The sequence below is a fragment of the Gymnoscopelus microlampas genome (assembly GCF_963454915.1).
Source record: "Gymnoscopelus microlampas genome assembly, chromosome: 1".
Lineage (NCBI taxonomy): Eukaryota > Metazoa > Chordata > Actinopteri > Myctophiformes > Myctophidae > Gymnoscopelus > Gymnoscopelus microlampas.
In genome coordinates, this window is record NC_139962.1 from 45,031,560 (window position 1) to 45,049,742 (window position 18,183).

At 40.7% G+C, this 18,183-nt stretch overlaps 1 protein-coding gene across 1 annotated transcript in view; it reads left to right on the forward strand.

Annotated features, from left to right (window-relative positions):
* Positions 1-3,644, forward strand: part of myom2b (myomesin 2b) — a 51,131-nt gene extending 47,487 nt beyond the window's left edge. Inside the window, exon 39 of the mRNA XM_084066800.1 lies at positions 1,268-3,644. Coding sequence (XP_083922926.1) covers positions 1,268-1,474 — 207 coding nt within the window. The 3' untranslated portion in view covers positions 1,475-3,644. The remainder of the gene's footprint in view (positions 1-1,267) is intronic.
* Positions 3,645-18,183: the final 14,539 nt, after the last annotated feature.

Below are 18,183 nucleotides of genomic sequence, written 5' to 3' on the forward strand. Positions count from 1 at the left end.
TTTGCCTGATTTATACTTGGTTGCATGTTGCGATGCATGCTCTAAAAGGCCCACCATATCCTCCACACAGTGTTGCAAAATATTTGACTTTATTAGCGCACACACACATGGTTATTATTAGGCCAATTGTTATTATTAGGCCAATTGTTATTCTGATTATTATTCTGATTATTATTATTATTATTAACATTATTATTATTATTATTATTATTACCCTTATTATTATTATTATTATTATTATTATTATTATTATTATTACCCTTATTATTATTATTATTATTATTATTATTATTAATAGCACTGGGATTATATAACATACAGTAGTGGTTACAAGCAGAAGGGCCATTACAGGGAGATATTTATGGAAACGCAGTATACAAAAAATACAAAATAGTATACAGTGCATCCATACATGAATACCGGTACCTGTATGTAGAGCAGAGATTCTCAACCTGTGGGCCGTGAGGATATTGCAAGTGGGCCCCCAAATAATTGACAAAACATTAAGACTATTGATAACATGATAATATTTATTAAAGAAAATTAGGTAATAATAAAAAGTAATGGTAGTTTAACCTTGAAAATTAGTTTTCATTGTGATACCGATAAATAGGAGTAGACCTTGTTAAAGGTAGGGTAAGTGAATTATCTGGTTTAAATAAGTGTTAAATAGCTATATATTTTTTATATGTATTGATACAGTAATCATCACTATAGAGTGTTTGTTCACTAACAGGGGTCTCACCGCCTATCCAGCTCTTTAGTAAAAAGCTATTTTAGTAAAAATCTATTTTCATGTCGGGATACCAATTTCATCCAATCAGGAGAGAGAACTCATACTGGATACAGGATTAACAAGTGAAATTGGAAGTGATGAAACAAAGAAATGAGCAGACAAAATTGGAACTGGAACAAAACATTTTAAGCTGATAAATGGGTACTCTCTCTTGATTGGCTGAAATTTGCAACCCGCCTGAAAATGTATTTCTTGTTTATTAAAGAGCTGGAGAGATGGGGAGACGCTGTTTCTGAACAAACACTCTATACTAGCAATGATTAACATCACAATATAGAGCTTTAACATTTTAACCAAAAACATTTAGTTTTAACCAAAAAATATCACTTACCCTACCTTTAAGTGGTCAGATGGATGGACCGCGGACGCTTTCGAGATTGTCAAGAGGGCCCTGCTCCAGTAAAGGTTGGGAACCACTGTTCTAACTCTCTCTCTGACTTGCTCTCTCGTCCTTTCTCTGTATCTCATCAGGTCAGCGTGTACCGCTCCGGTGAGACACTTCCAGTAGTCAAACCAACCCTGAGCGGCAAAACCATCATCCCTCCCAAACTCCCAATTGATATGCCCCAGCCCAAGGTCATTGCAAGCCCCACCCCTGCAGCCTCTCCCAGCCCCACCCCTCCCAAAGCTGCAGCCGGCAGGGGGGTTAAGAGCCCCACCCCTACTAAGAGGAAGTAGGAAGTACAGACAGGAAGTCAACTAAACAATGCACACTGTAATGCACATAATGCTTCTCCACACAGAATTAAATACATTTGAATTTGAGCCTTTATACACTGTAAAAACGGCAGTGTTCATTTAACACTGAGAGTGTATAAATGGCACCAAATGGACCTGTAAGGGTCCATTTGATGACTTTTTTTTCACTCTCAGAGATACAAAAGGATTTTACTGTGTAGAGTTACAGCTGATTTTCTCTCACATGCTACACAATAGTGTTGAACTTAATTGAGTTTAACTGACTGTGACAGAGAAGAGCCAGGGAAGCTTGAATCTTGAAGATGCTTGAAGAGAGATTAAGTAAAAAAATATCACATGAATAATGAATGGAATAATTAAAGAGAAAATACATAAAAAATAAAAATGAACAAAAAACACAAGCAATAACTGAGCATGAGTGAAGTGAATGGAACTGGAACTGAACTGGATTAAAAGTGATATTGAATTGAAATATAATACATATTTTCAGGATAGCTGTGTGTACAGGTGTAAGAAAAGAAAAACCAATCAAATGACACTATAAATCACGTACAGTATATAGCTATATCTTGGAAAGAAGAAATAAAAAAAGAAAGGTTATTGAAAACAGAGTGATTGAACAGTATGCGATGTACAGTATACAGTATGGTATTATCCATGCAGCATAGAGTAGCATAGTAGGTGGAGGGTCACCCATAGAAACTAACTATGAGAGTTACAGCCACTATTCTGAAATGGCTCAAGTTCATCTTTCGTCATAATTATTATTTTGGCTTTGATATGTAATTGCCAGTGTCCTGCAGAGCCATTGCATTTTCAAAATGTCAGCTGTTCCTGCTGACTGACACCTACAGTAACAGGTTTTAACATTTGACAATACAATTATTTCAACAGCAATTGGGTCCCAATACATAAATTAATTAACCACCTAAACCTACTTTGTCGTCCAGTGTCCCCCAAGGGTCTTGGTCCCTCCGTTTTTTCCCCCTCTACACCACATCTTATTCGCCCCATTTCCGCTAAATGTTCGTCTTCCATAACACCCATAAAAGGGACGTTAGGGTTCTTGTGGTTAATGGCATTTTTTTAATGTAAATTCTTGTGAAACTATGACAAAGTTGAAGATGCAGCATTCCTGCTGGACACTTGTCAACAAGCCACTAATTGTTGTTTTACTTTGTACATGTGACTCATACCATCCTGAATCCTTAGCTCAGCTGTATCCATTGGGTTCAAATGTAATGAGAGCAAAAATGTTAGCGTTCTGAAATGCGAACGAGTTCTTCAGAACGCGTTTAGAAGGATACTAACCACTTAAAGGACAACTTTGGTTTTTTACAACCAATGTTTATGTTTTAGATTGTAATTAAAGTAAATAAAAGATGAGTGTTAAAAAAATTAAATGTACTGCTTTCTATAGTTTTAGCAATTTTCACAATCTTTTTTACAGTGTTTCACAGTGGGCGGGGGCATTCTGTCCGGTGGCTAAATATGTATTTTTTTAACACAATAACCCGGCGTTTTCTTTATTATTATTTACAGTAGCTCTTCTAGCCCCCAATAACTCACATCTGGCCATCTCAGACAGCCGGACCTTTTTTATTGTGTAAAAAAGGCATATTTAGCCACCGGACAGAATGCCCCCGCCCACTGTAAAAAATATCGCAAAAAATGCTAAAACTATAGAAAGCAGTAAATGAAAAAAAAATTACACTCATCATTTATTTACTTTAATTACAAGCTAAAATATAAACCTTGGTTGTAAAAAAACAAAGTTGTCCTTTAAGCCCTGTATATGTTGTTGAACAACAGTGAAAATTTACGATCTACGAGCTGATATCACAACACATTTCGCCTATATTGACATGCCCAAAATAGGAACGCCAGGTTTAAAAGCAAATATGTCAATAACATCTGTAGTTACACCCTCTCACAGTGCCCAGGCGTCAGCTAATAGGGGAAACAGTGGTATGAGTCACGTCACATTTTTATGTTGTGTTGGAAGCAGCCGTGTCTCCGCTGCTGAAAGCGTGATGTTGATGAGACCTTTGACCCCATAATGCTGGTGGGACACGAGAAGAGAGAGAAGGGTCAGAGACTCCACCCACTGTGTCTGTGTTGCTGTTGCTAATAAAAGGAAGACATCACACTTTGCTGAGCCCATGTGTCATTCTTGCAGAGAGAGAGAGGCAGAGTTATGTCTGATTTACTTTAGTTGAGCGCCGGTGTCGCACATCGAAAATAGGATTTACAAGCATTGTAGATTGGCTATTTCCGGTGCACTATGTGCATAGTATCAATCGGGCACTTGGGTCTTACCATGCCAGTGAAAAAAGTTTGAAGTGAAGTACGTTGGGGGCAGAATGAGTGTGAAAGATATGAAGACAGAGTAAGTAAGTAGCATATGTGTGTGTTTTATTGTTATAAAAGGATGAGGACAATCAAATCATTTTCATTTTTCTGTCGTTTGAGTTCCGTAACATTTTAAATCGTGTATGGTTCATGTACATTTTTTTCATTTCTGAAATGTATTGGGGAAAAAAAGAGAGTTTTTTTTATATATATAGGCTACTGTATAGAAACCATCTGTATCTCTACAAATACCACAGACAGGCATGTATGCGTGCGTGCGTGCGTGCACACACACACACACACACACACACACACACACACACACACACACACACACACACACTCACACTCTCTCTCTCTCTCTCTCTCTCTCTCTCTCTCTCTCTCTCTCTCTCTCTCTCTCTCTCTCTCTCTCTCTCTCTCTCTCTCTCTCTCTCTCTCTCTCTCTCTCTCTCTCTAAGGGCTCCTATCTAAATGGAATAGCTAGCCAGTTCTGATAGCTTGAAATTGTGTTTCCAAATATAACAGCGTGTCATTGGTGTGCGCGTCTGTGTGTGTGCGCGCGCGTAAGAGTGTGTGATAAACTATTGCTGTTCCATAGATTGCCACATGGTGACACTATGGTAACATGCACACATGATATAAATACACTCTTACAGACACATATACGCATGCGCGCACATGCACACGCACAGAGTCAGGCCTGTCCTAATTAAAGTAGCACTGTTCAAACAATGAGATAAACTAGGAGCAGAGACATTCTGCTGTGTGCACACAACCTCAACCTCCAATTTTGTTTTCTCCCTTTTTCTTCCATTTTTTTGTCGTTACACAAATTCTCAATTTCCCCACACTTGTGTGGTCCTGTCACTGATGACCCCTTCTGGTTGGTCTTAGGGATGGTATTGACCATGGGCGTCGTTAGGGGTAGGCGTCCGGGGCTACAGCCCTGGATCTTTTATGAATAGCCCTGGCTGTCAACAAGGTGGGGATATTCACATCACACCAGTCCTCCGTGACCTCCACTGGCGCCCAGTCAAGCACAGAATAGATTTCAAAATACTAATCACCACCTACAGGCCCTCAACAACCAGGCTCCCCGCTACCTCTCTGAACTTCTCCAACGCCACTTCCCCTCCCACTCCCTCAGGTCTGGTGATGCCAATAACCTCCTTGACATCCCCAGGACAAAGAATCGAACCCTGGGTGACAGGGCCTTCCCGGCGACCGCCCTCTCCCTCTGGAACTCACTCCCATCTCACATCAAAGAGGCCCCCACTCTCGCCACGTTTAAAACCACACTTGAATTCCCTACCTAATCCTAATCCCCCCCTTTTTACCTTTTAACTAGTTTTTCCTAATACAGTTGCTTTTATTTTGTTGCTATTTTGTACTCAGAAAAGCGCTATAAATTGTATGTATTATTTTATTCGATTATTTCAGATTATTTTTTGTATTTCTTCTTAAATCAGGGGCTATTTGTGTCATTTCAACAATGCATTAAAGCCCTCTAAAATATTATGAACTAACTGCTAAGACTATGTTTATGGCCCTCTGTCCTGTGTGCCATGTGTTATTCAAGTAGCAGATCTCAGACTTAGCACCCCACCTGCACATTTTGTGAGCGAGCGAAAGAGAGAGGGAGCGCACCCTACACACACACACACACACACACACACACACACACACACACACACACACACACACACACACACACACACACACACACACACACAGATGAGGGGTTTACAGGAAGGGGGGCCAGTAGAGGGTAATCGGGGGAGAAAAGCAGAGATTAGGAAGGAATGGGATGAGAAGAGAGGAGTGGAAAAGGAGACCAGGTTTTTCTCTGTTGCCTTTTAAGATTGAAATATTTTCAGGGGCAGAAACAGGTTTGGAATCAGAGAGAGAGAGAGAGAGAGAGAGAGAGAGAGAGAGAGAGAGAGAGAGAGAGAGAGAGAGAGAGAGAGAGAGAGAGAGAGAGAGAGAGAGAGAGAGAGAGAGAGAGAGAGAGAGAGAGAGAGAGAGAGAGAGAGAGAGAGAGAGAGAGAGAGAGAGAGAGAGAGAGAGAGAGAGAGAGAGAGAGAGAGAGAGAGAGAGAGAGAGAGAGAGAGAGAGAGAGAGAGAGAGAGAGAGGGGCACTCCTTCCGAATTGGAATGGAAGGAGTATGACAGGAAAGACAGAGAGAGAGAGGCGGGGGGGTGAGGGATGGAGATAGAGAGGGAGTGAGAGAGAGGCGGTAACCATGTGGACATAGTAGGCACCAGTTTGAGTCAACACTGACAAACTTGATTTAGAATTGGAAACACAAGATGATACAACAGGATGAAAGGAGATGGATGAAGGAGGCCAGATATCAGAGACGGAAAGACAGGGGACATATACAATAAATAATAGACGGTATGAGCAACAGAGGGAGGTACGGAGATACAGGAGCTATGTTGTCACACTGTAAAATCCTTAGTTTTAATTTAACTCTGAGAGTGTGTAAATGTAACCTCTCAGAGTTACAAATGGATAACACTGAGGATTTTAGTGTCAGTGGCCACACCCAGGGCCCACAATTCCTGCCTCACTGGTTTGCTGGTTTCATTATCATAGTTGCATAGATATTGAATAGTTATCATTCATCCACATACTGTAGACAGTGGACAAATACAATTATGATACCATATGAGCAACAAAGGGAGGTACAGAGATAGAGAAGCTATTGAAGAAGCTGTATGTTGCTGTCACTCTGTAAAATCCTCAGTGTTAATTTAACTCTGAGAGGGTACACAATAAATCAACTTTCTTTTCTTTTACTCTCAATTTGGCCAAACCCAGGCTCCATACAATCCCTGCCTCACTGGTTTGCTGGTTTCATTATCATAGTTGTATCTTATGTGAATAGATTTGATTCATCCATAATGTTTTATTCATCTCTGGCGCACATGTGTAACTTGCTCCCAGAATAGTAAGTTAGCCAAAGAACACATTTGCACAAACAAAATCTTCAAAGTATGCCATCAACTTTTTCAGCATTTTCAAGCAGAAAAATCACCACAGAAATACAATACTATAAGTATGTCATCAAATACACCCTAATATGTTGTGCTGTTAAAATACCATCTATCTCATCAATAACTATATACTATATTGTAAAAAAAAAAAGAAAAGAGACATACTATACCATGTTTTTGAAAATAAGCCATACTATATCATTTTGTAAAGGAATTCCATGTATTAGGCCTACTATGTTGTAAAAAAACACAGTACTGTTTTACAGTATATCTTTAAAAATAAACTGTATTATTCTATGTGTTCAAATATGCTTCACACTCTGTTCATTTGAAGGGGCATACATAAGGAATAACACCTAAACAACAACTAAATAAATACATAAATAAATATATACATCAATAAGTACCACTACGCTTTCAGAAATATACTCCTTTTATACAGTATTATATATATTAAATAAGCTCTGGTCAACATAGGCCTTTATTATGCCTTCAAAAATACACTGTGCTATACAATGTCATTGAAAATTAGCTATATACTATAACTATATTACGTCATCAGAAACATGACAATATGTTATGTCTACAAAAATATGTGGTAACACTTAATTTGAAGGGGTAAACACAAGAATACAAAACACCTACTGTACTGTACATAATCACTACATGACACCTGGCATTCATGTGTTTGTTCCACCTGGTGTCATTTGTCAAAAGTCTTATGTACAGTACGTCACGCTCATTTAAAAGCCTTTATCTGATAGTGACAATGGACAGATTCAGGAAATGGCAGGAGAGAAAGCTGGGGAAGGACACACGCAGCAAAAGCCTCAGGTCATATTCCAAGCCGCGTCGGCTGCGGCAAGGACTGAACCTTGATATGGTATGCACTATACCAGGTGAGCCACTGGGGCGCCCCAAGGGTTATGTCAATTTCAATGTCAAATTAGCATATACTCTATGTCAAGTGACATTGTCACTTGACATATATGTTATACTGACATGTTATGATGACACCTTCAGCATAATAAGTAGAAGGACATGCATGCGTGCTCACACACGTACGCAAGCAGAACTTGCTTTGTGTAAAAAATGGTACGGTCAAAAATATGCATTTAAGTTGCACAAATGATTATACAATGCATGTATATGTTACAGGGAAATTGGCATTCCAGGGAAATTGAAAGAGGAGCGCTTGTTTTTACCACCCACCCAGGCAATTCTGTAGAACCAACGCTAGAGGGCAATGAAGCCACACGCATGCATGTGTGTGTGCGTGTGTGTGTGTGTGTGTGTGTGTGTGTGTGTGTGTGTGTGTGTGTGTGTGTGTGTGTGTGTGTGTGTGTGTGTGTGTGTGTGTGTGTGTGTGTGCGTGCGTGCGTGCGTGTGTGTGTGTGTGTGTGTGTACACATGCGCACGCGTGTGCGTGAATGTGCATGCGCACACACATGTGTCTCGTCGTGGATAGTAACCCATATAAAGATCTATTCTCCCCCTATCGGGTTACAACTCGGATGGCGCTGATTCGACTAGCAGACCTTCGGCCGGTCGACACGGGCACTCGCGCCTGGAGGTGCTCGGGCGCGTCTCCTCGGCCTCAAGCTCTGCTGAGTCGGTGCGCCTCCGTCATGATTCATGGACAATAACTATTATCACGTGCGGTCCGCCTCGTATCAAAGCCCCGCCTCACACCTCCTCCTCCTCCTCGCGAGCCTCACATAAAAAACCCTGTCTCGAAAAGTCCCGCCTCGCGCCGAAGCCCCGTGCATAAAAGCAAGCGCTCCTCTTTCAATTTCCCTGGAATGCCAATTTCCCTGTGACATATACATATAGAAAAGGTTGATGATTAAAGGTTGATGGTTGATTTTAGTCTGTTCATCCCCAGGTGTTTATTGTGTATCTTATTTTGCAGTAATGTTCCTGTGCTTCCTGTTTGCCCCTGTAGCTGTTACCTGTCTTGTACCACCCTGATTATTGTTAACCTAGTCACCTGTGTCCTGTAGTTTGCCCCAGCCTATCCTGCGTTGAATGTATTTTCCACTGGTGGAAACGTACACTTCCGGTCTCCTAAGCACCGCAGTCACCCCATGTGAACATTGTTTGTATTGTGAAGGTACTGTGATCAGTGTTGCCAGATATTGCGAGAGTGAGTGTGTTGGTAAAGCAGACAGGTCTGATTTCTTCCTTGTAGCTGCTATCATGTTTAAAGTTCATTTTATAAATAAATAAGTTAAGAAGTTCATAATGTTTTTGGTGTTCTTTTAGATTGTTACGGGGCCAGGCTGCCAGCATGGCAGCAGGCTCCGTCTTAATTACGGGGCCAGAGCTCAGCTCTGGACCTGTTTTATTATTCCCTTTATTCTGTCGATTCTGCCACTTTTCGCAGTTCTGGCTGAACCGTAGTGTCGCTTTTTATGAAACTCGGCCATATGGTAGATGGTCATGAAAAACGATCAAGAAATAATTCTCACAATCTTTCGTCCAAAGGTGGCGCTATAGCACTCAATTGAAAATGCCAACTTTGAACAGGTACAACTCATGCCCTGTTTGACCTACAGCCATGAAACTTGGATACACATATGCGTCTCTTCATGCCCGACCACTTTCGTGGTCTGACTTTTGATCTCTGACCTTTAGATCTCCCACCATTTCGAATTATATGAAAAACAGTGGAAAATTGTTATGGAAAATCCGCCGCTTTTGTTTTGTCGGCAAAGGTCCTAAATTCATGTGTAAAATGTTTCGTGCAGATTACTCAAAAATTCCAGGAGGAGATAGGTTTTAACTATTGCAGTTTTATGAAAATTATTCATCTGCCCCTAACACATACATGCAAGACTCACATTTCTTTGAAACATTGCAGCAATTTCACTCTAATTGGCCAAAGGGGGGCTATAGCAATTTTTTGAAAATGCAAACTTTAAACAGGCAAAAGTCATGCCTCGTTTGGCCGAAAGTCATGAAACTTCCTTACACTTGTGCCTTGACTCATGAGGAACACATCTATCGCTTTGACCAGTAAGCTCCGCCCTTAGATTATCTGCAATTTCGGTGCCGATCGGATCCCGCGTTCTTGATATGTGCCGTTTCGATTTGAGGAAATAGGCCCTTTCCACTAAAGAAATAGGTCCCTCCCACAAATGTAATGGGCCAATTTTATTGTCACGTCACTCCTGAGATCACTCGCGTTTCATTTTGAGAGGATTGATCCCTCCCAAAAATCATGTTTTTGCATCGAACGGTTACGTTTTGCTTATTTGTGGCGCCCCCTATGGATCAAAGTGGAAATGCTTTTGGGGATTCGTAAACCACCCTCGACATGTGATTCAAATTTGGGATCGATTGGATGTTTCGTTCGTGATTTTTGGCGTTTTTGGTAAAACGGGCCCCTCCCACTAACTTTGGAAGCCAATTACGGACGAACGGTAAGGACTATCAAAATTCTGTTTGGATATGTTTATCGCATGGGTCCAGAGATCATGTGCGCCGATTTTTGTAAAATGTGGATAAAATATGTGGGACGCGGAGCTAAAAGTGTGTTTTGAAGAAAATTCAAAATGGCGGAAAATCTATCCAGACGTAAATGGGCCTATATGGGGAGTTGCGTCATGACCCAATGAATCCAGGGGAAAAAATATTTTTTTTCTACGACCTACGGTTCAAGAGTTATAGGCCAAACCGTAAAGGGGGCTGTTATAGCGCCACCATGAGGCCGACTGGTGTAAAATGTTGTATAATAATTTCGCACTAAATTATGAACCTCCCCTGCAAGTCTGGTAACTCTAGCCCTTACAGTTTCTGAGAAAAAAATCATGAATTGGAGTTTTTTCATTTTCCCATTGAAATGAATGGCAAAAATGTAATGTGTGACCCACCCATAATGTGTCACATTTTTGTGTTGATTTATTTATTTTATTTTGTGCTTTGAAATCGTTTTTGGAGCTGTCAGTGTTCATTTATCAGTATGAGTATTCAGCTTGGTCAGTAGGGGGCAGTATCAGAGTGTTTTCTCCCTCATGGGATTTACCTGCAGACAGGATGCTCACGTCATTCCAATGAGAGCAACCAGTCTGCAAACAACTAAAACATTCTGTGTGCATCTTTCTCCTGTTATTAAACAGGTTTGTTTTGGTGCATTAACTCACTGAATGATATCAATGTGATCATTATAACATTAAGTACACGTTCTGATGGTGGAGCCTAACTCTAAGTGTTTACAAGATGTGGTTATTGTTTGTGAATGAATCCAGTGCAGAACGCAGTAGTTTGGCTGGAGCAATCAATGCAAAATAGCGACGTGAGTGCGAAATGTTTACATAGGACCTTCTGATCCTAATAGAGGATATGCCTGTGACATCATCATCAAACCCGGAAGTTATGCAGGAATGCCTACTGAGTGTCAAAAAAATACTTTCTGGCCTTGACAGCCCATGCATCCAAACAGAAAAGTCATATCTGATTGCATTAAACAACATTAAAGAATGTTAAACTCATTTTGAATGTTTCTTTGCCACTCGATTTGCCACTCGATGTGCCATTCACTTTAAGCATGCGCATATCCTCTATTCAGACTCCCATTAAGAGCTCCCGTTTTTGTATAAGTATTAATAATATATTTTGGTATATTTTGTGTGTTCTGTAATAAGTTTGACATGCTACTTTATTGTGTTTGGAGTGGACATGGTTATATAAGTTGAACTCTAAGGATTTGGTCAATGAACATTTCAAGTACAGTAAAAAGCTGCTATTACTAAGAAGAAGAAAAGTATAATTGCTTAAATGGAAATTGCTAAGAAGTGCAGTAAGTTGGTGAATATTCCTGAGAAAGACAAGACAGTTAATGAAGGTCTGATTGGGTATTATTGTATGTTTTGAAGTGATGATGTTGTCTAGGTTTGCTATGTGAAAATATATGGAAAAGAATATGGGAAAAACATGCAGTATTGTAATGGTGATTAACTCCAGTAATACAGTTGTGGTTTAATTAAGTGATTTTGGTGAAAACAAAGTTGAAGATAAAGTAAAAGACATTGAAATGATAATAGAAAGTAACAAAAGAAATTGGAAACAAAGTAAATTGTGAATTTGTGAATTCTGTGAATAAATTCCAATGAGAGCAACCAGTCTGCAAACAACTAAAACATTCTGTGTGCGTCTTTCTCCTGTTAAACAGGACATTATTATCTGAATGTTTGTCCTGGCCACCTGGGACCTGCAACAAATGCACTAATAAATCAATATCAATTAAACTATACAACGTATGTCTTAGCAAAGTACAGGCAGTCGATTCCCGGTGAAGCCGGTCAATTTGACATATGGCACGAGTGTGTGCCGCAAAAACTGTGGGAGGAGTGGCGCGCCAAAATAATGTGTACATGGAGGGAAAAAAGATGATCTATTACTACTGTATAGTCTGGTTGCCCTATTCGGGCAACACTAATTACCAGAGCAGAGGCATTCATTCTATACGGAGCACTAGAGCATGCAACAAGCAGAGGACTTCAAGTGTTGCTGTTTAAGTTAAAGAAGAGTTCAAGATTGTTTCCCCCATATTTGATGCGGCCAATGAGGTAATAATCATTGTTGCCAGTGTATTTGTTTGTATGGTTTGTTTGTTCGAAAATGTGATACATTTTGTGTGCTGTGTGATGTTTATTTATTGAGTTCTCACAGCATTTAATAAATGTCTGTAAAAGAAAACAACACCTTGTGATCGTATACTGTATATGTCAACCGGAGGGGAGCTACATTCCTGGTGTCTCAAAGCCTGGGGATCAAGGGTCAGGAACAGATTTCCCTTCCCCATGGGACTGTCAGAGCCCAGGACAAGGACAAAAAACAACTGCATTCAAATGATTCAATATGTAAATGCCCCTTTGTGGTTTTTGCTCACACTGTTACTTGCACTGTCCATAAGTGTATAGTGTATACCTTACTGCACTTTCTATAAATTCAGATAACCCGTCCCCACCCTCCACATCCAGAACATTTCCCTGTGCTGCTAAAGTGGTTTTATCTGTACTATCCCACTTCATTTTAGTTTTATCTGTTTAAGTAGTTTTTACCTGTAGGCCTACTATCGCCAACTTTATTTTTAATCTTTGTTCTTTAGTGAAGTAAATGTACTACAGTGAATATGGGGCACAATAATCGGTCATAATCTGTGTTTATGGTCACTTTTTCCATTGGGATTAACAGATTTACGACCTGCTTCTGGTCTCCTAACTTGGCGGGTACTTGACCAGCTGGTGAAGACAAGACGGTGGTCAAGGCCTGCAGAACACTGGTGCCTGGGTACGAGCCACGCTGTTGGAACCAGGTAAATGGCCACCATAAACATGCCACATGTGATCTATGTCAGTGGTTCTCAACCTTTTCAGGCTGCGACCCCCCAAAATAATTTGAACTGGGGACCCCCCCCCCACACCCTGATAAACACTTGGAATTGTAGGAGTTGAGGCATGTACATTTAGTTTGACTCGGTTCCACAGCTAAATAGTGATCTATATATATATATATATGTATATTTTATATTCTTATATTATTTGACAATTTTGCCAATGTTTGACTAGTTTTTTTTGTGTAGTTTGTTGATTACTTTTGATGCAGTAATGGTCTTTTTCTTTTCTCTTTTTTTTCTTTTTGAGGTATTAAAAGTCCTTGAATAGGGCTTGCAAAGTTTGCTTGGGTGGGGGTGTGATTTGGGGGGCGTGGCCAAGATTCACCGTGTTGGTTGGCCTATGTATTTTAACCATGTGAAAGAATGCAGTTCTATTTGCATATACATAATCATTTTATGTAGTCCAATTGGTAGGCTACTTGCGAAATTCCGAGTGGAGTGAAAGAGATGTTATGAGCCCTATACCCAGTGGTGGAAAAAGTACTACATTTTTTTACTTCAGTAAAAGTATCAATACTGCAATGTAGAAATACTTTGTTACAAGTAAAATTCCAGAACTCAAAATTTACTTGAGTAAAAGTACAAGAGTATTGGTATCAACATAGCGCAGTGGTTCTCAAAGTGGGATCCAGGGACCCTCAGGGTTCCTTGAGGGGGTTCCAAATGGACTCTTACAGGGCTGTACTTACAATAGCTTACATTTTACAATATTGTAAAACATTCTTGTTATAACTTAGGAAAAGAAAGTTGAAGATTGAACCCCTCCCCCCACACCAAAACAAGCACCAGGACACACAGTACACAAGTACATTTTCTTTCTCACAATCATTTTGAAACTCCTTATAGTACATTCATTCATCACATTAAATATGCATTACATTCAGAGGTTCTGAATTGGCATCCAGGGAGTGTGTGTGCACAGTTTCGGAGCGAACGGGCCAACGGCGCCGGAGATTAGCTGGTAACACACAGACAGGAGGGACACACACACACACGGACACACGGACGGACGGACGGAGGGTAAAACATACTCTCTCGCCATGCCTTCGGCCTGGCGGAGACAATAAACATGGACTCAGACGGACACGAGGGTGTCGTATACCAAAAGGGGACTTTTTTTTCCTGGAAACACACACACGCACACACACGCACACGCACACGCATGCGTTCATACTCTCATGAATTACCAAGGGTTACATGGATGGGTGATAGAAGTAAAATAGAAAGCATGCATTTAAATGTCTATAATAAAAATCCTCAGCAAAGTTGCGTGGGAGCCCACCCTTGTCTTGTTTATGCAGTGTTTTAGCCATCCCCCATGGGTGGATGCCTGGGAGAAATATGCAGTAGTTTAGCAAGATTCAGGTTGGGCAAGGCCTGTGAAATGAGGACAAATTAGAATTGATGACATTTCATATTGCCATTATCATCCACCCCTGGTGAAGGGAAATGCATCTGTGTTACAACGCCTACAGTAGCTCTGTTGATCAGATCAAACCAGAGAATTAGAGGTATAAAAGTAGGCTAAGACCAGCATAAAATCTGTCTTTATCTGAACAATATTTTGTAAACTCCACCTGGCCTATGTGTCTCTGAGGGCTGTATGTGAGTGGGGCCAGTCCAGCAGGGTGGGGTGTATTGGAGGAATGGGCCAAGACCCCAAATTTAACGAATCGGTACCATCTGGGTGGGAAAATTCTAGTTGTATTTTCTTTTATTCCTATACATCCCTGGATTATGTTTTTATATGATACCTTGCTGACCTTGCTGATGGACAGCTTATTAGTGTTTTCACCTCTTAAAGTAATCGACTGCTGTCCTTCAAAAACGGTAAAGCGGCTTCCCTGGAAATCATCTTTATTTCATTATATCCTTTCCCTGGGGTGTGTCTGCACTACTGGCAACCCATAGATACTTGTAATAAGCTCCTATATCATGTTTGAAGTCATTTGTCTAATACACAGTGTTAAGTGTTAAGCCACCATTGGTAGATTTTCAGGTTTAAATCATTACAATGTATTTTCCTATTAAGTATACTTTTTCACAACTTCCTATGCATTTAATATAATGCATTATGAACATACTTATAATGCTTTATTACAACAATCAGAACACATTGATGGCATGATCACAATATTTTCTTTTACAGTACTGCACCTCGGTCTTAGATTCCATTGCTCCATTCAAAATAAGAACCTATTTGTCTTTTCCTTTTGGCTGTTCCCGTCAGGGGTCGCCACAGCGAATCATCTGCCTCCTCTTCTCTCACACCAACTAACTTTATGTCCTCTTTCACTACATCCATAAATCTCCTCTTTGGGCTTCCTCTATGCCTCCTGCCTGGCAGTTCCAATTTCAGCACGCTTCTATCAATGTACTCACTATCCCTCCTCTGTACATGTCCAAACCATCTCAGTCTGGCCTCTCTGGCTTTATCTCCAAAACATCTAACATGGGCTGTCCCTCTGATGTACTCGTTCCTGATCCTATCATCCTTGTTACTCCCAGAGAGAACCTCAATATTTTAGTCTCTGGTACCTACAGCTCTGCTTCCTGTCTTTTCCTCAGTGTGTCTCTAAACCATACAACATAGCTGGTCTCACCACCGTCTTGTACACTTTTCCTTTCATTCTTGCTGATAGTTTCCTATCACACATCACACCTGACATTTATCCATCCGTTCCAACCTGCCTGCACTCATTTCTTCACCTCTTTTCCACACTCCATTGCTCTGGAAAGTTGACCTTAAGTACTTAAAATCCTCCACCTTCTTTATCTCTTCTCTCTGTAGCCTCACTGATCCACGTGGGTTCCTCTCATTCACACACGTATTCTGTCTTGCTGCGGCTAACCTTCATTCCTCTCCTTTCCAGGGCATATCTCCACCTCTCTAGACTTTCCTCTACCTGCTCCCTGCTCTCACTACAGATCACAATGTCATCTGCAAACATCATGGTCCATGGGGATTCCTGTCTAACCTCATCTGTCAGCCTGTCCATCACCATAGCAAACAAGAAGGGGATCAGTGCTGATCCTTGATCAGACCCACTTCCACTTTGAACTCTTCTACACCTAAACTAAATAAACAACCCTGGCTCAATGACCGTACCCAATCCCTTAGGAGAGAGTGCAGAAGAGCGGGCAAACCAACTGCACAGTGCACACATCTCACATGCCTTAAGGAGCTGATGGGAAGATATCAGCTGGCTGTAAAACAAGCCAAATCCATGTATTACTCAAACATCATCTCTAATCCCAGCAATAACCCCAGGACCCTATTCAAAATAATCAACTCTGCCATTTCCCCCAGCTATTACACATATTGATCCGTCTCTGGAATATTTCTTAAAACCAACCCATCTCAAAACTGTCCTTTCTCTCCAAAATGCTAGAAAAAAATCATCTCCATACAGCTCCTAGACCACCTAAGGCACAGCAATCTGTTTGAGACCCTCCAATCTGGCTTCAGAGCCCTTCACAGCACTGAGACAGCTTTGGTTAAAGTAACCAATGACCTACTCATGACTCTAGATGCTGGTGACTCCTCAATTCTTGTCCTTCTGGATCTAAGTGCCGCCTTCGGTTGATCACAAGGTTCTTGTGAATCGCCTGGAGTCGAGTTGGTCTTGGTGGCACTGCCCTCCAACTGCTCCGCTCCTTTCAAACAGAGGTCTCTCTGTTGTTGTAGGAAATGCCACCTCCACATCAGCCCAGCTCACTTGCAGTGTCCCACAAGGGTCCATACTTGGCCCCATATTATTTTCAGTTTATATGCTCCCCCCTGTCATGCCATTCGTAAGCACAATATCCAGTTTCATTGCTATGCTGATGATACACAGCTATATCTCCCACTCAAAACCTCTGACCCTAGCTGGCTATCCTCCCTCAAAGCATGCCTGGCCGACATTCACTTCTTTCTGGATGACTAAAAATGTCCTGCAGTTAAGCTCCGACAAATCTGAGATTATTCTTTTTGGTCCCCTCAGTTCAGAAACCTCCATTATAGACAGTCTTGGCCCTATGGCAACCAATGGGACAATTGAGATCTAGGAAAAAAATGTTGTCCAGACCTGCTTTATGCAATTGAGGAACATCTACAAGATAAAATCATTTCTTTCTACACATAATCTTAAAACTGTTCTAGTAAATGCTCTAGTGTATTCTATTTGGATTGTACTCTCCGTCATAGGATAGCTTGACACATTGTCTGCAACTAGTAAAAAATACAGCAACTAGGCTCATCACTGGTCCTGGAACTGTTTTTTCTAAATCATGAATATAGTGTTTTTCACCTGTGGTACCTTCACTGTAAGCAAAGTGCTTTCGAATATTGTGGCCTTGTTTGAGCAATTTGACACGTGGTGGTACAGTACACGCCAAGTCTAAAAATGTTGCATGGAACAGTAGGATACCTTCTATTCATATTTTGTTTTTTGCTTGACAAAGATTTTTATGGTGTGGCTCCAAAGGTGCGTGTGTGACAGAGAGAGTGAGTTTTCCATCTACTGGATATAGCCTTACCCATTAATTTTGGTCAAAATGGCAGTCACTTTTACTGTTCCTATGACCAGGAACAATAAAAGTTGAATAAACGACTCAAATTTCAATAGTGGGGAGGAAATCATAAGGCCTTGACTTGAACCAATTGGACAAAAACACAATCATTTTGGAATGTTGTAAAATATAAGCACCCTAACCCTCTTCGGTGCATGCAAGGTGCAACATCCAGTTGCCTTCTCTAGAAGCATGAATCAAAGTAGAACATCCAGAAAGATGAACGACCATGTTGACTTCAGAGAGACAGTCCAGGTACAATTTACAATTTAAGCATTTAGCAGACGCTCTTAATCCAGAGGGATTTACAATAAGCAAGGTAAACGCATTCATCAAATGCATAGACAGTGTAGTGCCTCAGTAACCTAGGACCATAGGT